The sequence below is a fragment of the Vespa mandarinia genome, chromosome 23 (genome assembly GCF_050613455.1).
Source record: "Vespa mandarinia isolate Hongniang chromosome 23, ASM5061345v1, whole genome shotgun sequence".
Taxonomy (NCBI): domain Eukaryota; kingdom Metazoa; phylum Arthropoda; class Insecta; order Hymenoptera; family Vespidae; genus Vespa; species Vespa mandarinia.
In genome coordinates, this window is record NC_140832.1 from 491,131 (window position 1) to 512,147 (window position 21,017).

Here is a 21,017-nt window from a genome sequence, read left to right on the forward strand (position 1 = left end):
CCAATAAGAGCGTTTCAACGGATGTCGATTACTTCAACGAAATATATTAATATGTTATTTGTTTATAAAACTGTCTCATCTCACTTTTTATTTATTATCAGTATTAATTTTTTAATAGAGAAAAATAAATTAAATATTATCCTTAACAATTTTATACTTTTTGTCCAATAATAATAATTATATAATTCTTATCAATTTTTTTGTTTTCGATAACAGTATTAGTCAAATTTCTTCCTTAAATCGATCAAGCTAATGATGAAAGAAAAATTTAATTTCGAAATATCTTACCGATATTACGTCAGATCGATTAGGTTAAATATATATGAAATCATAAAAATCATATCAAGTCTCACTTCCCTAACTTATAACTTTCTGAACACATTTCGAGCCTAGACAGAATCTGTGAGGATAGAATTAGAGTTGATAATCGTAACTTTATGAACGGTAAAAAGAAGTTGCTGGAAGACATAGATCTTCTACCTGAGAATTGCGTGCAATTTAAAGAGCATATTTTATATCGAATAAAATTATAAATAAATTTTTCGGTATGTCTGACTGGGATACTGCGCCTATTACTTTGCGAAAACGTGCACCTAAAGCTTCTACGTTAAAATCCGAACAGGTACTGTATAAACCAGTATTTAGACGTATTAAGAATATACTATGGCATTTCAATACTGTTTATTTAAGAAAAACTATGAAATCAATGTTTTTAAATTATATCTAGATATAAATGTAGCAACATACTATATAACAAATGAATATTATATATAACAAATGAAATAGTTTTTAGGAAAACAAGAAGGACAAATAAACAAAATTAGTTACTAAGGAAAGAAAAAATCGGAGAACTCTATGATCTCGCTAACCGTATCGAGCTAACATTTGTATCGAGCCTAATAATTGCGGGAAATTCATTTTTTTTCCTCATCAGGACCAATTATATAAAAGTAGTTGTGTAACAATATTTTTATTTACAGGCAGTAAATGCAGCGCGACGTCAGGGTTTTGCTATTGAAACACAGGCAAAATGTAAGTTTCATTAAATATAATGTTCATAGGAAAAAAAGAAAAGATATCTTCAAGTGTTAAAAAAGATGTACGAGTAAATACTGAAATATTCATTAACATTATTATTCTGATTAATTTGAATATATGAAATTTACTAATATTACAGAAATTAAAATTTACTAAAACCAATATTATAAATTAATATTTATATACGTTTTATTCGTAAAAGAAAATCTTTAGGAACATGTATTGATTGTAACATGTCCTTTGATTTATTTTATGTCAGGGGGTGGTGGTGCAAATAAACAACATGTTACCACAAAGAATACGGCTAAATTAGATCGTGAAACTGAGGAACTAAAACACGATAAAATTCCTCTTGATTTGGGAAAGCTTATACAGCAAGGTCGACAAAGTAAAGGATTATCGCAGAAAGATCTTGCTACGGTAATATAGTGTAGCTCAGATATATTAATTTATATCTGCAAAATGTATTGTAAAACTTTTATTAAAGATTGATCTGTGTGCATCATAAAAAAAAAAAAAATGCAAAGCAATTATAAACACAAGAAATTTTAAGTAGTATAAAATGATGAAAAACTATTGAAGTAAGTCATCATTTTAAGGTGCGTTGATTTAATTAGCTAATTGTTAGATAACAATAAATTAGCTAATTACTTCTGAATGGTAATATTTGGTGTCTTGTGATTATAACTTGAAAAGTAATTGTTATATTACGTTTATAGTTATTCTTAGTGTTATTAATCAAATATGTTTTCTTTTTTTACAGAAAGTGAATGAAAAGGCACAAGTAATAAATGATTACGAAGCAGGCCGTGGAATCCCCAACCAAATGGTTATTGGTAAAATTGAGCGAGTACTTGGCATAAAATTGAGGGGAAAGGATCGTGGGAAACCATTAATAGCCCCCGGGACGAAGAAGTGAATCTCGGGGGAGTTGGAATCTTTACTTTCTATCCTTATATATTGCTCCAGCAAAAACTATAAGAAAGATGGTAGAAACAAAGTAATTGAATTACCTACCTTTCTTTCCTTTGGTTATTTTGATATTACGTGCTACAGTTTCTTTTTCTGTAAAATAAAACAAGTGATACTTATGAATACATATTAGAATATCATAATTATAAATTCAATAAAGTTTATTCAATTACCTTTATATGAACGTTTATTGAATCTATTCTGATTATAAATTACTAATGCATACTGTGAGTTAAATTATAAATCAATGATAAAATAAAATTATTAATTTATGATAGAATACCAAACAGTGATCATTCTACGAGCATAAAACCATAATATATAGATAGAAATAGTTGATCATTAACTATTTTGCGTGTGTATATATTTTAGTATAAAAAACATTGATATTTTATTTTTATATAATATTTGGATATAAATATCTGTAATTATGATTATATGTGAAACTCAAAGATATGTATGAAAGCAAAGACTTTATTCATATATCACCATAATAATTTCATATATTATATTCAATATTTTAATCCTTTCTCAATGGGAAACTGCTACTTTTTATACCGTCTTTGGTAATAATTTTTATGCTTATCCCATCGCCAGTATAAATATCTCTTTCCGCAGCAGATATGAAAACATCTTTCAGCACTAATAAAGCCTTTTCTTGTGTAAGTAATTCAGGTTCAATACCTTCTTGATTTTTATATCCAATCTAAAAATTACATAAAAGAATTGAAATTGTTTTTATCAGTTTACTTCCTTCTGATTTTATTCATAAATATTGATAGTATACCTGATTATCAAGAAGAGGCTGTAAAAGTGCACCAGCAGATCCACCGGCTCTATATGTAGATCTTTCACAGTGTCCTATCGGATCATAACTATAGACACATCCTTTTCCATTCTCATCTAATCCAGCAAGTACGTTACTGACATAATAGGGAAAAAATCTTTTATAATACAACATAGCTGAGAGCATTTGTGCTACAGCTGGTGTTGACATCTTTTTTTGATGTTCATGCTCATACATCTATTAAAGTTAATATAGTAGTAAATAGTTTTGTTACAAATTAATACAAATATTTACATTTTCTAATTTTAAAGCTAACTTACCTGCATGCGAGCAGATAATAATCGAGTCAAACTTAATGTATCACACCAACAACCAGAACAACCTAAAACAGTAGTATTTGACAGAGGAAACAATTTTTCTTGTTCTCGAGTACAAATAGAATACCCTGTACTAAGTCGATTATCTGCAGCAATTATGCAAAAATCATCACCAGCAAGGGCAATCACACTCCTAAAAGATTTTAACAAACAAATTAATGTTTAACAATTGATTAATATAAATAATTGGACTCAAAAAATATACGACAAATATATTAATGAACTTTATTATATTTATTGATGCATATATATATATATAAATCCAAATGAATGAATTGAATAAATTAAAACTGAATGAATGAATTAAATAAATTGAATCTATAGTTTGATTTTGAAAATCATTGATTTTAAACAATATTAGGTTATCTTATATTTTACCCTCCATTATCAGCATAAGGACTGAAATGGACTTGCTTAATTCCTTCTCTTTCGTAATCAGGTAAACCTCGTGATATTTTATTCTGAGAATAAAGAGCCATATTTTGTAAGAAACAAAAGTTGAACTTTCAAAAGAAATTAGGACCAACTACACCGACTGCGAATGACACTACACTTTCTATCGAACTTGGTAAATTCGTATGCTTGCAGCGCTAATCATTCTGTTGAAACAAGATGATTTTCAATTGGTCGCGTTATTTTCGTATCAACCAATCATATACATGAATTGAACGTAAATACGTTGTCTTACACATCAATGAAAAGTGCCATAAATAATGTAATAAAAAAAAACTTTCAGTAGGGTTTATAAACATTTTAGCCTTACAATAGATAATTTATTATTATAATAGATAATATATTATAGTAAAAGCGAGTAAATAATTTTATAATATTTACTCAAATTATATAATTTACTCAAATATTAAAAAATTTGATATGTGTTGATAAAATGTAGGAGGTATAGTTTTCCTTAATTCTTCCTTATTTAACCATTGATATTTTAAATCGTTTGTAATAGATCCATTTATGTATCGAGCTAAAAAGTAAAATACCTTTGCTCCACACTTGTCGCTTTTTTTATTATCCTCCTCTAAATATTTATACTTGTGGAAACCAACTGGTGCATTTCCATAAAATTTAACAGTCATTTCTGTACCACAAAATTCTTGCAATACTCTTTCTGCTGCCTTTAACATTATAAAAAATTTTTTTCATATACTGCATTTTTATCAAATATATATGAATAATACTGACTTTTAGATACTGACTTGTCTCATCGTTTCTCCATCTTTTCTAAGACCTTGGGGAGGAATCCAGGAAGCAATATTGTTGACATTTTGTTCTACAAGGAAAACTAATGTTCTATCTAAATTATACATATGACTAGTTTTATCTTTAGATTTATCAAATTCTGAAATAAAAAATATATCTTATTTGAAGATACTCTTATTAATAGTTTTTGTAATAAATTATTAAAGTACATTATCAATAATAATACATATTTTCAAATGAATATAGATAACATTGAGACAATATTCAATTTAATTATCTTATTTATATACCTGTAATTCTAGATGCAAATTGAAAGTTTTTTAATTCTTCTTGGCAATTATCTTCAAACTCTTGCGCTGTTTGCAATGAAACAATGTCAGTATCTGCAATATTTGATTCTAACGGTTGATTTTGCTCAAGTTTCTCCTTTTCAAATTTAAGCTCATGATCTGACTTCATACTATTTTCATATTCTATTCTTTTTAATAATTTATAATAATTTGTTTCCATTTCATTCATGGGTTTTGTAATAATAGGATGACGTTCAAGACATACAGCACTTAACAGATCCCACTTTGATTTGGAGGAAGTATTTATTAATCTTTTGCAATGCCATTGAGAAGCAGAAAATGTATTTTTTACTTCTTTCAAAGTGCCTGTAAAAATTGATTCCATGAACAATATATTATACTAGAATACTATTATTATAACTACTAATACTATAAAATGAAATACTATTATTATAAAATTTTATTTACTTAATGAAACATCAAATTTCAATGAAGCTTTGAATGCCTGTTTGAACATTTTTTATTTTTTTAAATATAACCTAAAAGATTATAATTTTTAATTTCATTAAACGTGTCAATATGAAGTATACGTATTATATTTTTTATAAGTTAGATTTTTAATTTAATTTATTGTAATTTTGTGTATACTTTCATACAAATTAAGCTACGACACGTTTGATTCAAAATCAAATAAGTAGTAGGATAAAGAGTCAAAGATACGGCCATTAAGTTGACTTCGTAAAAACGATACTAGAGACATTAGAAAGTTTGGTTAAATTACACTTTTGTTAAATTGTAAGAGGTCTAAATTTACTTCTAAATATAAACCAAATATGCAAAATATATATATATATAAAACATCTTTGTTGTTACAATTATTTTCTTTTTTATCATTGTTCGATTAAACTAAATTTCTTTTACAAAAACGAAAGAGCGGAACATATAAATTAATCATAAAGATAATATTTTCATTGTTTGATATATTGTATTAATTATATACATAACATGCAAAGATTAAATTTTTTTTCTATATTACATTTTGATTTCAGATTTGGTTCCACGTTTGATTATGGATATTGTACTATTATAACCAAAAAATAAAAAGTGAAGGATATAAAGTTTTTGTTTAGTTTACTGTAAATATAAAAAAGAAGCGAAATCAATTTTTTTGTAATAAAATATTCCGAATTACAATATGAGAATCGCAGTTGAAGGATGTGCTCATGGTGAATTGGAAATTATATATGACACTATACAAGAGATTGAAAGAGTCAATGGAAAAAAAATAGATTTACTTGTATGCTGTGGTGATTTTCAATCAACGAGGAATTTATGTGACTTAAAATGTATGGCAGTACCTGATAAATATAAAGACATGTGTACTTTTTACAAGTAAGTATGAATGATAAGGAATCATAATCTTTTAATAATATAAAGTATTATTGTTAAAATTATTTTGAATACTAATTTAGTATAAATATCTCATAGATATTACTCAGGAGAAAAGGTCGCTCCATTATTAACTATTTTTATTGGTGGTAATCATGAAGCTTCAAACTATCTTCAAGAATTACCATATGGTGGATGGGTTGCTCCTAATATTTATTATCTTGGCTATGCCAACGTTATACAAATAGGTGGGATTAGGATCGCTGGAATTTCTGGTATTTATAAGAGTCAAGATTGGATGCAAGGACATCACGAAAAACCACCATATACAAAAAGCACAATTCGCAGCGTTTATCACATTAGAAACATAGAAGTATTTCGATTAAAACAGGTAATTATAAACATAAATGTATTCATGTTTACATTTATTAACAATTGTAAACTATATGCAACATATTATTTATAAGAAATTTCAAATTTTTACTAATAGATATCTGGTAAAATTGATATTTTTTTATCTCATGATTGGCCAAATGGAGTGACAAAATATGGAAATGAGGATAAGCTTTTAAAGGGCAAACCATATTTTAAGTATTTATCTTTTGTCATTGTACTTCAATTTAGGTTAAAAAATCTAAAAACAACATGCAGTATATAAAGTATTATATTGTAGGGCTGATATTGAAAACAACACACTTGGTAGTCCAGCAAACATGGAACTTTTGAAATACCATTATCCATCATATTGGTTTTCTGCACATTTACATTGTAAATTTGCAGCACTTATTCCTGAAAAAGATGGTACAAGAGTAACCAAATTTTTAGCATTGGATAAGTGTTTGCCAAAAAGGAAATTTCTTCAAGTTGTAGAAATAAACGATAATCTAAATTTACCATTAATTCTCAGCTATGATTTAGAGTGGTTAACAATTCTTTATTTAACAAATCATCTGCTTAGTGTTAAAAATGGCATTCATTATATGCCTGGGCAAAATGGCAATGGTAGATGGACGTACACACCAACTACCGAAGAAAAGGAAAATATATTAAAGAAATTTAATTATGATTTAAAAGTACCAATAAATTTTGTACAAACTGTTAAACCTTATGACCCAGAGTTAATGGATGACCAAAATGAAATACCAAAATTAATAATAAATAATCAAACTACAAAATTTTGTAATACCTTGGGGATAGATGATCCATCAGTATTATTGCAAATTATATTAAATTCAAAGGAAAAAAAGGCGAATGAAACAATACTAGAATCAACATTAGAAAGTACATTGGAATCTAGTGATATCTCTATCACATACGAGGACGACAGTGCATGCGAGAATAGCACAAAGAATTCTATAGATATGGTTGATGAAAATTTTAGTGATGTACTACCAGTAGAAAGTATAGAATCTGATAGTAAGTATTAAATGATAGTGTACAACTATATAGTTAATAAAAAGAATTTACCTCCTAATTATTATAACTATATACATTATTCCACTTTTATCTTGCAGGTAATAATCACATTACACAGGTAGAACCAAATTGTAAAAAGTTTAAAAGAAGAAACTATTCTATATATTCTAATACTCTTTAAATGCAAGTGAAATTTTCTTTAAAAAGACAAAAGTACATCAGTGTAAAACCTTATAGCCTTCCTATTCCAAATCTCCACACATTACATGTTTCTATAAATTAACTCTTTAAAGTATCGTATATATACATCATGAAAATATATATAAAACAAAGTGATATATCTTGATTAGTGAAGATCAATGATCGATTCATAAATGCACGAATTATATATATAATTTCAATTATATCTGATTTACAAATCATTGAAATTACATTACATTATAACATTTCATTGTATATTACACAATTTTATATATATATATACATATATATATATATATATATATATATATATATATATTTTAATATAAATAGGTTAAATAAATGTATAATATAAAAAAAAGAAAAACAAAATGATTATAGTTTATAATAATTTTAAATATATATGATTATTTTTTAAAAGAGCCAAGATGCTGATTTATCAAAATATCATGTTACAATGTCACTTATCAAAATAGGCTGAATTCTCCAGTCGTTTGTTATTCTTCTTATCACTCCAAATGGTCGTTAAACTTCACAAATCGATATTTACTAAAATTATTACTTTAAAATTATTTAAAAATCACTATACAATTGCAAGAGAATACAAAAGCATGACGTTAAAATATACATTTATTTTTATCATTAATTGATTATAAACAAATCATACTTACAAAGACATTAATCTAGAAACACTCATTCATGACACTCATCCTTCAATAGTGTAGGTTTAAAAATGCAAAATAATGTCAGAATTTATTAAAGTGAAATTTTTCGTTCAATAAACTTATACATACCTGTGCACACTCAGATATTATTATTGATTATTTCATTTTTCCGTGCCTATTGACCATTCTCACAAACGAAACATACAATCTCAGTTCTCATAGGAACTGAATGATCAAATGTAACAATAATTCAAAATTCTATTTCACAGAATGTGTGATTTTTTTTATTTACATTAATATTCACGCTCCTCTCCTCCATTTTTCACCATTACTAAACTTAGTCATTTCTCGACCACTTACGCCACATGTACCAATACCTACTCTTCCATTTACATTCTCTGGTGTTGCAAATATGCTTTTCTTTATTACACCCTTCTTTGACGACTAATAATAAATCAAATATTAATTACCCAACTTATTTGTATATTTATAAAAAGAAATATTATTTTTGTTTTATTTCTTACCTTATTCGTAAAAGCTAACCATTTATTTTTTTCCATTTCACGTTCTTCTTCAAGTTCCTTGAATCGTTGTAGCTTTCTTTGTTTTTTTTTCTTAAGATATTCTCTTTGCTTATTTGGATCAGCTCCTGCAATAGCAGCTGCTTGCATTTTTCTGTAAAGTAATAAATTCATCATTGAACGCAATACAACCGTAATATTATTATATACGATAAACTTTTTAATTTAGCAAATTTTTAGTATTATAATGTCTTAATAGATAGTTAATATGCGTACGCAACGAAGCACTATGTGCTCTCTTATTAATTTACTTTTATGAACTAAGTTCATAATATAAACAATAAAAAGTACATATAAGAATCTGAAAATATTTTATTATAAAAAAATAAAAAGTACACATAATAGTAAATATGTAGTTCCACGTTTGCGACTGCTGTTCCTAATACATCTGTAACAATACTTATACTTTATTAGGGATCATAATAAAATAAAGAAAAAATTTGTTGTAGAAATAGTCTATCGTATCCCGTTACCTTTTCCTGGAATCCACAGAAGTACACAGACAGCGGGACACCAAGGGATCAAATGAACAATAATTGGATTTCAGATGGAAGCACACCATACAGTAGAGTTATTATCGTGGCCAATTGGGAATTCAAATACGAAGAAAAAAATGATGGATTAGTAACAGCTTTACGATCTAACAATTATCCCTTCATGTTCCACAAATATCAAATAGTGTTTATTAATATAAATGTAGGAATATGAACTGAAATTTGATAATAAATAGTTTCTTTCTATGTAACTTACTTTGATTTCTGATCTGCCCAATCCGATGCTGGCCTTTTAGCTATTGATTTGAGTTGACTAAGCATTGTAACATCAGTATTTTTGTACTCATTGAAAGTTATGTTCACGACTCCGTCTTCACTTATTGCATCTATCGTTGCCTCGTAATACCTACAAGTAAAATAAAGAAATTCAATGAAATAATTTGTAAATAATACATATTACAGTTCATGTAGAATTTGGTCATTCAAAACTCACTTGCCATCCTCGCTCCATGGGGCCATGCATTGATCGCCCACTTTCCATTTATTGGCTAACACTGCAAGCAAAATAGGATCTTTAGCATCCATGCCATTGGCTTGCCTTTTTTCCTGTTGTTGTGATTTAATTAAATCATGTGTCAGCTCTATTACTTCCTCGAGATCGATTTTTAATTTTAAAAGTTCTTCATTGGTTGGGTCTGTCGTAAGAGCTGCTTCTACCTATAATATAAAAAAGATAAAATGTAATTTTCGTTTAGAAAATTCACGAAAACGATGAAAAACACATCAAAGGCAAGATGTTGTTGATAAAATAATGTCAGTACGCTGTTAAAGAAAAATTCGAAAGGTTATTACCTGTTGAAGTTGCAATTTGTAATTCTGTAAATCGTCCATGGTATGGCCGAAATAAATAATAAATTATTGAAGATATAAAATAACAATTTTTCTTGTATTTTTAGAGACAGTACTTATCACGAACTGTTAAAACATAAATTACGGTACACTACAATGGTCGTGAACGACTAACGCAGAGCTCGTAAGGTGGCGTGTTCGTCGTTCAAAATGATGCTCACTCATATCAATAAACATATAAACACAATCGAAACATAAATTCTATTAAATATTATGTCCATTCTTTTTTATTTTTATTTATTCGAAATAGATAATCACTTTGTGTCCCATTTTGTCAGATAATCATAAATAATAAATCTCTTCTTACCGTGAGCGTCATTGACATTTAAAATATGAATAAAAAAATATATTTGTATTTGTAAATATTCAATGAATAAAATAGATATAGGTGATTTTATTTAAAAACGAAAAACAAAAAAAAAGTATACACATTTATTAATCAAGATATAATCGTTTAAGTACTAAATATAGTATGTGTTAATACGTCTCACATTTTTTTTCGTTGAATAAAAACTTCGATCAATTTTTTGATTAAACGCCCTAGTGACCTTCTTATTTTATTTTCTAACATTTTCCCGCGTATTTTCAAGGTTAATTGGTTTACATTATTCACACTTGTGTGAGTAAAATCTATATAATACCATGGTCGATGTATTGTCGTATACAATACAGCAGTTCTTCTATTGAAGATATTGAAAGCTGTAATTAATAAGTGTATAACTATAATAATAGTTCTTTCTTCTTTATCAGGTGATCTGTAATTAAAAGCACAAAAGGAATACAATTTGGAGGCTTCACATCCAGTAAAGTCATTTCATAAGTTCATTTCTGAAATACCATTTCAATATCTAAATTTTCAGTTTATTTATTATTATTTTAGTTTATAGAATATGTATGAATATAATTCAGGAAATCAAATAAGCCCAGAGATACATCAATGGTTTGCCTTAGTTGACAAAGACAGAAGCGGTAGAATTACAGCAACTGAATTACAAGCTGCATTAGCAAATGGAAAAGGTGGAACCTTTTCCGAATCAGTTTGTAAACTGATGATCAGTGAGTAAATATATAGTATATATTTAAAGCATATTAGGATAATTAATACGGTAATTATCATTATTTGTAATTTCTTATTTCTATGTTTTAGATATGTTTGGTCAAAAAAAAGATGGTACTATAGATATAGTAGAATTTCAAGAGGTATATAAATATATAAATCATTGGATTAACTTCTTACGTGATGTCGATCTTGACAATTCTGGAACTATACAGGAAAACGAATTAAATGTAGTATTAACTAAAATGGGTTATACAGTTAGCCCTACATTTGTAACATTTCTTATAAAGAAATGCGATCCTGGTAATTGTCAAAGTATGAGTGTCGATCAATTTATCATGTTTTGTATCCAATTAGACAAATTTACAGGTAAAAGAATTTATATATCACCATATTGATACAAATATAAATTTATATGATGCTATTAATTACTATTTTAGTTATAAAATCATTATTTTATCATTAAGTTATCATTGTCTTACAGGAGCATTCAGAATTAGAGATACGGATAAAAAAGGAGTCATTAGTGTTGGATTTGAAGATTTCTTGACAATAGCTGTCGATTGTAGCTTATACTAAATATATCATTAATTATAATTGATACAAATTGTCGATTGGCTATTATATGCAAAAAGTAATGCTTCACGCTGACTATGTTTATAATTAAATTAAAATTGTTATTAAAGTATTAAAAATTTAGGAAAATTGATAATATTAAAATTAAGCAAATACTATCTATTCAATAAGAAATATTATAATAACGATTTTAAATTTAAACGAATTTTATATTTTAATAATAAGTTTAATAAGTTGTATCCATGTGCAAACAGGAATATATTTGTCACTGGTCAACAATACACATAATATTCCTTTTTAATAATATATGCTTCTTATATTATATTAACCTCTATGTTAAAAAGAAATGTAATACAGACAAATGTAATAAAAAATATCTGCAACACATTAATTCTAAATTCATATTCTATACGATCAGCATCTAGATCCATATTGTTTCCTAACAGTGCCACCTATAGAAAATATTTTTACATTTATATTTTATTTTAGGATATACCATCTTAAGTGCTTTACATTTTGGCTAAATTCATAAGAAGATTTATACAAGTATATTATGATACATTAGTAATTTAGATTTTAATAAGTGTGTAATATTAATGTTTTATTTGAAATTTTATTAAATGTGGTGTTTTGTTGAAAAGATTCCTGATCGTGCGTCAAATTACAATTTTATTGATATTTTAAGCAATGGAATCTTCACACGAAATAACTTTTATACATAAATCGTTATTTAATTTGTGCATATTATATATAATAACTAAAACATGTACCTCTCTATTAATTAATTTTCAAACTAGTACCTCAAATGACAATATAAAATTTTATATGTAATATAGAAATATTCACTTGCATAAAATGGAGATTGATATCACATGACAATTTCACCATTTATATATGATAAATTTATGTAAATAAGTTTTAATATTATATTCAGTAAATAAGTGTAATATAAGATTCTCTGTTTAGGTATTCTGAAGATCCAATTAAATATGAATCAGATCTACAAAAACATATATCCATGTCAATATGGACAAAACAAGCTCGAAAAAGAATACAGGAATATGCTAGACTCTGGAGGGCTAGACATATCTTAGATGCTATTTCTTTTATAAATGAATTATTTGTTGATAGTTCAGAAGTCGAAATATTGAGTCTTGTCAATGTAATCGCAAGAAGATTAAAATTTTTAGGTGTACCAGATTCTTCAGAAAACAAGCAAAATGGTAATTCATTTTTATTTACATCTATTTAAAAAAATAAAAAATAAAAGACTATAAAATAAAGAAAATTACTTTAAACATGATAATTTTTTCTTGTAGACATTTCTGATAATGAGAAAAAATTATTTTTATTAAATCAAGGACACAGTGGTATTTATCATTGTTGCACATTTTGTTCAAGTGGTGGAAAAAAAGATGTTGTTTGTGCCTGTGGAGGAAGAATGCCAGGTAAAAATCCATGTGTATATTTATTTATACATTTTTAAAATTTGCTCTGTTCTAATAATGATGAGATAAATAATTTAATGAAAGGTGGGTATCATGGATGTGGACATGGACATGTGGGTCACCCTGGTTCTAATCATTGGTCTTGTTGTGGATCACTCTTACGCGACGGACGTTGTTTAATAACTCGACGACATAAATACCAGTTTTTACTTTAATACTTACTGTGTATCCTGTCTATGTCTGTCTGAAAATATTAGCTGCAAATACTTATAATAGATAATATCATTGCATAAATTACTATGTATGTTTCATGTAAATATACAAATAAATATTATTTTCATTGTAAATCCATATTTTTACATATATATATATAATTGTTATTCATAACAAATGATCATTATTAAAAATGTAGTCACTGCATAACTGTACCTCAAATGACTATAATTAATGATGATAGATTATATATCTTATCATCACATTATTTATGTCACATGACAATTTATCATATATTTTTATTATGTATATAAATATCAAACATTTGTTTATGACATAAGGAATATATGATTATTTAACATACCATTGATCAATAAAATGTTCTTGCTCATTATAAATATCATTTGAAAATATATCTTCGTTGTAATGTATAAGCAGAGAATTCAAAAGAATTTTTGCTTTTTCAAGCATTGTTGTTATATATGCAGCAGCTCTCCTTCCAGCCCCAACAGCATTTTCACTAGCATGACCTCTATGTTCAGTACTCCACATACACTCTTTACAACATATCTATAAATATAATATTACATTAATATTTAAAGTATTCAATAATATTTCTAATTTAATATAAATATATTCTCTTTTTATATATATGATAAAATATTATATAAAACCTGTTGACATGCATTGCAATAATATCGCAATGCATTTGACGGATGTATTTGACAAAGTATAGTACGACGTATTCTGGTTGCTTCCCAGAGAGGTTTTACTATATGTTTGCCTTGTTTCGCTTCCACATTTGTTTTTTCTTCATGTTCATTACCACAATCAGAACAAAAGTTGCGCAAACATACACAACATTGTACAATTGCCTTTAATTGTCATAAAGAAAAATTAATTTTACATAATATCTACATATATCATTATCTGTAGGAAGTATGCTTACTATTACTTCATCTGAACAAGTATCGCATAGTATCCTATGAGCCAATTTACGACGCATAACATCCATAACGAGCCTATGTTGTAATGGATAATGTGGAGGTGGAATTATAAAACATGTATTTGACAGACAAAAATGACATAAAGGACATCTTTCATAAATATTACACATTGAATTAATGTTATCATTGTTTTGTATCTTACTTGTATCAATATTATTAACTGTAAAATAAATTATAAAGTATAATTCCTATGGATTATGCAAATTATCATTTGCTTTTGTAGATTATATATAATGAGATTATGAAAAATGAATTCATCTTACTTTTTTCAATTAAATCAAAGACACAAGGAGAACACATGGCATGTAAACAAGGAAGAAGTCTAGGTTCTTGCATCTTTTTACCACATCTTGAACATAAGAAATCTTTATTTTCATGAATATTTTGAATAATTTTCATTTTATCTTCTTTACATTCATCACTTAAATTCCCGTTATCCGACAATGTATAGGATAGCAAATTTATTCTTTGTTCCATACTCCACCTTAATCCATTTCTTAAAATATAGTCATTGTTAATTTTATAACACGAGGAGTGTTCATATTTTTATTTATTTATAATCATAGTAAATAAGACAGATTATGTACCTATCTATATATCATGGATTAACAATATATAATTTAAATTTATATTATTACCTTGTATTAACGTTTACGTATTTCGGTTCAATTGTAACAATAGATTGATTATTTCTATTTTTTTTCTTCCTGGTAAAAGAAATGACGTTCCCATTATTATTATTATTGTTATTATTATTATTATGTTTATTATTTTCGCTTTCGTTTTCAATTGTTTTTCCATGACCGAAGCAACTCTTTTCAAATTGATTTTTAACTGAACAATTCACGAATTCCATTGATTTAGGTAACTATTTAATCAATAGAATTTATCAACTTTTTATTACATTGCTATTTAATAATTGCTAAATCTGATACGTTACTTTACGGTAGTAGGAATGTCTTACAGACTACTTCCCAACTTCAGCAGAACGTATCTGGTTAAAAATAACATTTAAGTAGACCGCGGTATTTCGCGAGCGATAGAAAATAACGGCTGCTATGTGCGGATATTTATATTCTATAAAATAAATATATAGGAAACAATTTCATATTTTTTATCACATAATAATTATACATTAAAGATTAATTATTTGTGTATACATATATATATACACATATACACACTATAAAAATAATAATACTACAAAAAAAGAAATAAATCACTGCTAATCTAACTTGACTTGTTTATCTGACATAAAATTTGCATCAATAAAATTTTGTTGCCACGCACTGTGAATAATAAATTTTATTCAATATTCATATACGTGTAAAAATAAGATCGACGATGTAAGTATCGAAGAGTAAATAGTACATACAAATGGTTTACAGATTAGAAGTAAATACTATATATAAATATTAATTTAAATATATTTTGTCAAGGCCGTTATTGTGTAATTTATAAAAACTGTCAAAGTGTTTTGATTATTCTGTAACATTAAGTATATCTGTAAATAATTGGTAATATCTACCAAGAAATATATGACAAGAAGTTTTTTTTTTTTTTAAGTATAACGAATATATGAATACTGCATTAATTCATAATAATAAATAAATGATTGAAGTGCAATAAAAAGATATCATTATACTTTTATATTCAAACATTATCTACTTTGTTCGGTCCTTTTTACAAGTTTTGGTTTTAAAGATCGTTAATTTTCTTATTATTGTAAGGTACTTAGTGTAGATTACAGCCCCATAACTGACTAGTACTTTATGTTTGGCCAAATTTACACACATGTGCGTTAATTATTTCAGCATGATTTTGTGAATGCAATACTGAAACATAAGAATATAGAATGCCAGGATACATTATTTTAGACATGTAAATATTAATTTATAAAAGAGTCATTTAAATATTAATTAATTACCTTAAATCTTTATTTATGTTTTCACTTTCACAAACCATTACGAGCTTTACCATTTCTCATGTGACTATTATTTCTTGCCTTACAATGTTCAAATAAGACATCGTATGAATCAGCATCTGAATCTGATAATACCATTTTAGTGTGTGGAGGAACTGTCAAATAAATTTTAATTTATTACAATTAATTTATTACAATTTATGTACATTTTATTAACATATAAAGTTAATATTAAAATGCAAACATTACCATCATCTTCAGGTTCTGGTTGAAGAAGAGAATAACGAGCTGGCTTTTTTTTCGGACGCAATATTCTTCTCTTACTAGTACATATTCTCTGACATAAACAGATAAGTCCCCAAATAAGTCCAACCCAACAAACAACCAAGGATAATAGTGCTATTAACACATACAAAATACTCCAGTCTGAAAAATACAATTGTAATATTATCGATGAATTAAATTGTATCAATTTATAAAAGACATTAACATACCACAATTTGATTCTCCATTACCAAAATACTTTTGTATCAAATTCTGCATCCAAAATGCTTCACACATACATTGTCGTGTTTCCTGATCACACACTCCATGACCTTATCCAAAAAATATTTGTATTATCTTTCTGATTATACTAATATTATCATAGCTATATTATATCTATAGTAACATAAAATATATTTCTGTTACCTGAACAATTATTTTGACATAATGCAGTATCTATATTTGCTACTGATAGTTGTAATAAACCAGAATCTTGTTCGAGTTTTTGTTTTAATCTTTTAACCACATCTGGACCAGACATCGTTTCTTTGCCACCTCTTTTTTCTACATAAAATATTAGCACAGCTTTCCCTGTACGTGGTTCAGCTCTTAAGTTCCGTACGACAATGGACGCTTCATCTCGCAATAGCATTTGCAATTTTACAACCAGAGAATTTTTTTGAGATTCCGTTAATACATTAGCACCTATATTTAATGTTAATTCTACCAAATGCAGCAATTGAGGATCTGTAAATTCATTAATATGTTATAAATTAGTAGACTTATGCATTTTTCCTTAATTTTTTTTTTTTTTTTTTTTTTTTTATTTAGTTATTTACCTGATTTTACAATTACTGATACAGTATCTTCATTGCTTAATCCTTGTTCATCTGTTACTTTAAGTTTGAAAAGATATCGACCAGGCACTACATCTGTTAACTATCATAAATCAAAGAATTATCATTTATGTGCAATATTATATTTTTTTTATACTTGCAAAATTTTGCAATGTTATTCTATTATAAAAATATAAATTATTACCATTAATACTGGTGATTTATCTGTTCCTTCGACTATAGTGCCTACTGCAAGACTAGACGGTTCTCTCGTCCATAACCATTGTCCAATACGTAAATCGTCAGAAGATTGGGAACCATTAAGAATCAAGGCAACGATAGGAGCTATTATAATTTGATCACCACCAGCATTTGCTTTAGGTGCTGCATTTTTATCTTTGAAAAAACAAACCATTTTAGATTAATATTATTTTAATATAAATTAATCATAGAATCTAGAATTCAATTTATATTTAATATGGAAATGGAATACATACTTTGTGTTACTTTGACACTTACTGTGTCAGAATCTTTATTTCCATTGTCATCAATCACTGTTAGCTTAAATAGATAATCTCCCTTAGTTAATTTTGTTACATTTGTAATAGATTCATTTACTGCAGAAAAATCAACTATACTGGGACCACTGTATGAGCAATATAGTTATAGGAAACATTAGCAAAGACATATAGAATACAAGATATATTTAATATATAATATAATAATTATACCTCATTTGTTTCCAATGGTATGAAACTATTTTTATATCATCTTTGCTCTTTCTACCATCTAATACCGTTCGTGTCTCTGGCAATGCAATAGTTATATCATCTCCAGCATTAGCTACAAAATAATAATTATAAAAATTATTATTAAATGAAATGGGTTAATATTATATCGCTAACTAACCTTTTGGTGGTTTATTTGTTGGAGGCTTCACGAAAACATGAATTTCGGCCGAAGAAGACTGGCCAGAATAATCTGTTACCTTAAGTACAAAAGTATACATTCCTTCTACTAAGTTTGATAGATGTAAATAGGGGGTTCTTGTAAATTGCATGTCCACGGCTTTGTTTTGATCGGAAGGACTTTTTGTCCATTCCCAGGTTGCTATTCCTCTATCATCTGTACTTAAGTTTCCATTAAGTATCAATGTATTTTGAGGTAAATAAATTATAACATCTTGTCCTGCATTCGCACTTGGCGGATAATCGATTACTTTTAAAACTGTTATATTAGCTTTTGTAGAATTTGTGACATGATCGGAGTCTTCAACTGTTAGCTTAAAGGTATAATTTCCAGCGATAAGATTATCCAGTTGTAAGGTGGGAGTATCAACTAAATTAGGCTGATATCCAATAGGACCTTGTTGCAATTCCCAATGATAAGAAATTATGTGATCATCATCTTTACTCGTTGATCCATCTAATACGGCTCCCGTATTCGGCAATTTTACAACTTGCGACGCAGGTGAAATTATGGCAATTGGTGCTTGATTTATTCTTTTGGCTAATTTTTAAAAGTTTACAATGAGAAATATTTCAATATAAGAAATTTTGTAGTTTAAAAAAATATATAAATGATAGAATAACTTACGTGGTAAAACACTGACATTTGCATAGGCTTCTCCATAAGCATTTGGATTACTTACAGCTACTTTAAATCTGTATAACCCTTCTGATAAATTACTCAGCTTAACAGTTATACGATTTTGATCAGTCATTATTCCTGTATGGCCTTCTGGTTGACTAAGTAAACTCCAAGCGTAATTATAATGTTCATTGCCTTGTTCGGCAGGTATTGTGTATGCTGATAACGTTACTTCATTCTCTGGCAAGCGTACTTCTTTAGAAACTGCAGACACTAACAACTGTATTAAGGTAGGCTTCACAGATGTAGTTGTACCTTTTAAAATTTCACCATTTATTTGAGGAGTAACACTAAGTTCTGCAGTTTCTATGTCATCTACCACCACACAAGTACCTGCAATTCGAAATACATCGTAGGTGTAGAATAATTCTTAAAATTAATTAAATATGTACTTATATAGAAAAAAAATTATATGCTATATATTATACCGGCGATATTCCTTTTGAATCCAAAACTGCACTGACAAATACCAACGTCATCTTTTTCCTCATGTCTAATACATACTTCATTAGATGCACACTCCGTTGGATCTATACAACTAACACTATACGTTTCAAATACAACATGACTATCGTCAATGTTGTCCATTAATAAGGGCCTATATGAATTTTACAAATATTTTAGCAGTTTAATAAAGAATTTCTTAGAGAAAAATTATCTAAAATATTTACCCAGTTTCATCGTTTACTTGATTCAATAGGTCACTCCATATTTCATTATCTTTTATCGGTTTGACTAAAACCATACTAGGTGCATTCTCATTTGGTAATTCAGGTCTATATAATGGCATGCACATTTTCGAATTACTACATTTCACATGATAACACGTGCTATTATGCATCAGAGCTACATTACATCGTAATTTATTGCAGCAAGTAGCGACGCAATGTTTCATATTTGTTACATGAGACCATGGCGTGAAAATACTTTGAGATAAATTTCCACGAGGCAAATATTTTGTAAATACATGAGGATATAAGCTAGGGCATATTATTTGCCATTTTCTATCCCAATCAGAAAAATCTCCAATGCAAGTTCCAAATAAGAATAAATATAGTCCAAGGTAATAAATACTAAACATTTTTAGCTGCAATTAATAAAAAGAAAGATTTAATCAAAATCGGTTATCGACTTTGGATATTAATTAATTTTGACGATGAAGAAAATCAATATATTTTTGTTTATTTACCTTATTATGCTTTTCTGAAGAATAATAAATATTTCACTGTAAAATAAAGTTCCCTCTTAGATGTTTTTATATATCATATATATCATTTACACATAAACTGCATTTACAAACTGTCGACGATTCGTCCCTGTGTCGTTATTTTAAAATAATTCACAGCTATACATGATGAAGGCTTATCATATATTAGTAGCATGTTATTATCACGACCAGCACCTAATCAACTATAAGGGTAATTATCATACTTCCTGGTAAGCCAAAGAAAGGAAATTTAATAATAACTGATAAAATATTGCATTATTAAACTATTCACAACATTGGGTCCAACTTCGTCGATTAATTATTTGGATTTTTTTGACTTACATAGAAATCAAAAGCTTTGTCCAAGAGATAACACTATTTAATTTCGTTTATATTCTCTTTGACACCTGCATCACTTGCATACACCATTGCGCATGAATTTCTGATTAAATGTAGATGTCGACACTGATGAATCAACAATCAAACTAATAACAAGCCTGAAAATAT

General features: G+C 27.3%; 9 protein-coding genes across 22 annotated transcripts; 4 read left to right on the forward strand and 5 right to left on the reverse strand.

The window, feature by feature from the left end:
* Positions 1–265: 265 nt before the first annotated feature.
* Positions 266–2,188, forward strand: mbf1 (multiprotein bridging factor 1). The gene is made up of 4 exons (XM_035885345.2): positions 266–622; positions 981–1,032; positions 1,298–1,458; positions 1,802–2,188. The coding sequence occupies exons 1-4, from the start codon at positions 548–550 to the stop codon at positions 1,955–1,957; spliced, it is 444 nt and encodes a 147-aa protein (XP_035741238.1). The 5' UTR covers positions 266–547; the 3' UTR covers positions 1,958–2,188.
* A 181-nt stretch (positions 2,189–2,369) lies between these two features.
* Positions 2,370–3,751, reverse strand: Prosbeta6 (proteasome beta6 subunit). The gene is made up of 4 exons (XM_035885344.2): positions 3,553–3,751; positions 3,118–3,307; positions 2,798–3,034; positions 2,370–2,716 (listed from the first exon to the last, which is right to left on the reverse strand). The coding sequence occupies exons 1-4, from the start codon at positions 3,651–3,653 to the stop codon at positions 2,531–2,533; spliced, it is 714 nt and encodes a 237-aa protein (XP_035741237.1). The 5' UTR covers positions 3,654–3,751; the 3' UTR covers positions 2,370–2,530.
* Positions 3,752–3,946: 195 nt separating this feature from the next.
* Positions 3,947–5,431, reverse strand: mRpL46 (mitochondrial ribosomal protein L46). 3 transcript variants are annotated; one of them, XM_035885342.2, is made up of 5 exons: positions 5,322–5,431; positions 5,142–5,212; positions 4,674–5,039; positions 4,380–4,522; positions 3,947–4,298 (listed from the first exon to the last, which is right to left on the reverse strand). In XM_035885342.2, exons 2-5 carry the CDS (start codon positions 5,188–5,190, stop codon positions 4,023–4,025), a joined length of 834 nt encoding a protein of 277 aa, XP_035741235.1. In that variant the 5' UTR covers positions 5,191–5,212; positions 5,322–5,431; the 3' UTR covers positions 3,947–4,022. The 3 variants fall into 3 exon arrangements, with proteins under 3 accessions (XP_035741235.1, XP_035741236.1, XP_085519857.1); XM_035885343.2 differs by having other exon boundaries at positions 5,330–5,385; XM_085663731.1 differs by having other exon boundaries at positions 5,142–5,211; positions 5,325–5,373.
* Positions 5,210–7,924, forward strand: LOC118450021 (lariat debranching enzyme-like). Its single transcript, XM_035885341.2, has 6 exons — positions 5,210–5,468; positions 5,723–6,065; positions 6,162–6,453; positions 6,553–6,653; positions 6,736–7,478; positions 7,577–7,924. The coding sequence occupies exons 2-6, from the start codon at positions 5,869–5,871 to the stop codon at positions 7,657–7,659; spliced, it is 1,416 nt and encodes a 471-aa protein (XP_035741234.1). The 5' UTR covers positions 5,210–5,468; positions 5,723–5,868; the 3' UTR covers positions 7,660–7,924.
* Positions 7,925–8,049: 125 nt separating this feature from the next.
* Positions 8,050–10,461, reverse strand: Spf30 (Splicing factor 30). 3 transcript variants are annotated; one of them, XR_014983533.1, is made up of 7 exons: positions 10,272–10,461; positions 9,913–10,136; positions 9,676–9,825; positions 8,869–9,019; positions 8,474–8,788; positions 8,351–8,390; positions 8,064–8,228 (listed from the first exon to the last, which is right to left on the reverse strand). XR_014983533.1 is itself a non-coding variant. In XM_035885379.2 (5 exons), exons 1-5 carry the CDS (start codon positions 10,308–10,310, stop codon positions 8,645–8,647), a joined length of 708 nt encoding a protein of 235 aa, XP_035741272.1. In that variant the 5' UTR covers positions 10,311–10,461; the 3' UTR covers positions 8,050–8,644. The 3 variants fall into 3 exon arrangements, 1 of the variants encoding a protein (XP_035741272.1); XR_014983532.1 differs by having other exon boundaries at positions 8,059–8,228; positions 8,351–8,788; XM_035885379.2 differs by having other exon boundaries at positions 8,050–8,788.
* On the forward strand, positions 10,132–12,268 carry Pef (penta-EF-hand domain containing protein peflin). 5 transcript variants are annotated; one of them, XM_085663735.1, is made up of 5 exons: positions 10,132–10,263; positions 11,079–11,131; positions 11,209–11,384; positions 11,476–11,754; positions 11,870–12,265. In XM_085663735.1, the coding sequence occupies exons 3-5, from the start codon at positions 11,219–11,221 to the stop codon at positions 11,962–11,964; spliced, it is 540 nt and encodes a 179-aa protein (XP_085519861.1). In that variant the 5' UTR covers positions 10,132–10,263; positions 11,079–11,131; positions 11,209–11,218; the 3' UTR covers positions 11,965–12,265. The 5 variants fall into 5 exon arrangements, with proteins under 5 accessions (XP_085519861.1, XP_085519862.1, XP_085519860.1 ...); XM_085663736.1 differs by lacking the exon at positions 10,132–10,263 and adding an exon at positions 10,804–10,947 and having other exon boundaries at positions 11,216–11,384; positions 11,870–12,268; XM_085663734.1 differs by lacking the exon at positions 10,132–10,263 and adding an exon at positions 10,805–10,947.
* Positions 12,269–12,399: 131 nt separating this feature from the next.
* LOC118450036 (uncharacterized) lies at positions 12,400–13,756 on the forward strand. Of its 3 annotated transcripts, none has more exons than XM_035885402.2 (4): positions 12,400–12,507; positions 12,928–13,184; positions 13,281–13,409; positions 13,494–13,756. In XM_035885402.2, exons 2-4 carry the CDS (start codon positions 12,980–12,982, stop codon positions 13,622–13,624), a joined length of 465 nt encoding a protein of 154 aa, XP_035741295.1. In that variant the 5' UTR covers positions 12,400–12,507; positions 12,928–12,979; the 3' UTR covers positions 13,625–13,756. The 3 variants fall into 3 exon arrangements, with proteins under 3 accessions (XP_035741295.1, XP_035741293.1, XP_035741292.1); XM_035885400.2 differs by having other exon boundaries at positions 12,450–12,544; XM_035885399.2 differs by lacking the exon at positions 12,400–12,507 and adding an exon at positions 12,711–12,727.
* Positions 13,757–13,760: 4 nt separating this feature from the next.
* LOC118450032 (protein meiotic P26) lies at positions 13,761–15,860 on the reverse strand. Its single transcript, XM_035885374.2, has 5 exons — positions 15,268–15,860; positions 14,893–15,125; positions 14,572–14,789; positions 14,297–14,497; positions 13,761–14,192 (listed from the first exon to the last, which is right to left on the reverse strand). The coding sequence occupies exons 1-5, from the start codon at positions 15,483–15,485 to the stop codon at positions 13,974–13,976; spliced, it is 1,089 nt and encodes a 362-aa protein (XP_035741267.2). The 5' UTR covers positions 15,486–15,860; the 3' UTR covers positions 13,761–13,973.
* Positions 15,861–16,182: 322 nt separating this feature from the next.
* LOC118450026 (dyslexia-associated protein KIAA0319) lies at positions 16,183–21,002 on the reverse strand. Of its 4 annotated transcripts, none has more exons than XM_035885347.2 (15): positions 20,853–21,002; positions 20,493–20,737; positions 19,975–20,390; positions 19,732–19,901; positions 19,250–19,636; positions 18,563–19,162; positions 18,385–18,496; positions 18,151–18,299; positions 17,859–18,049; positions 17,657–17,756; positions 17,244–17,564; positions 17,048–17,149; positions 16,803–16,979; positions 16,557–16,708; positions 16,183–16,464 (listed from the first exon to the last, which is right to left on the reverse strand). In XM_035885347.2, exons 3-14 carry the CDS (start codon positions 20,382–20,384, stop codon positions 16,584–16,586), a joined length of 2,844 nt encoding a protein of 947 aa, XP_035741240.1. In that variant the 5' UTR covers positions 20,385–20,390; positions 20,493–20,737; positions 20,853–21,002; the 3' UTR covers positions 16,183–16,464; positions 16,557–16,583. The 4 variants fall into 4 exon arrangements, with proteins under 4 accessions (XP_035741240.1, XP_035741241.1, XP_085519843.1 ...); XM_035885348.2 differs by having other exon boundaries at positions 20,493–20,528; positions 20,853–20,949; XM_085663717.1 differs by having other exon boundaries at positions 20,493–20,713; positions 20,853–20,942.
* Positions 21,003–21,017: the final 15 nt, after the last annotated feature.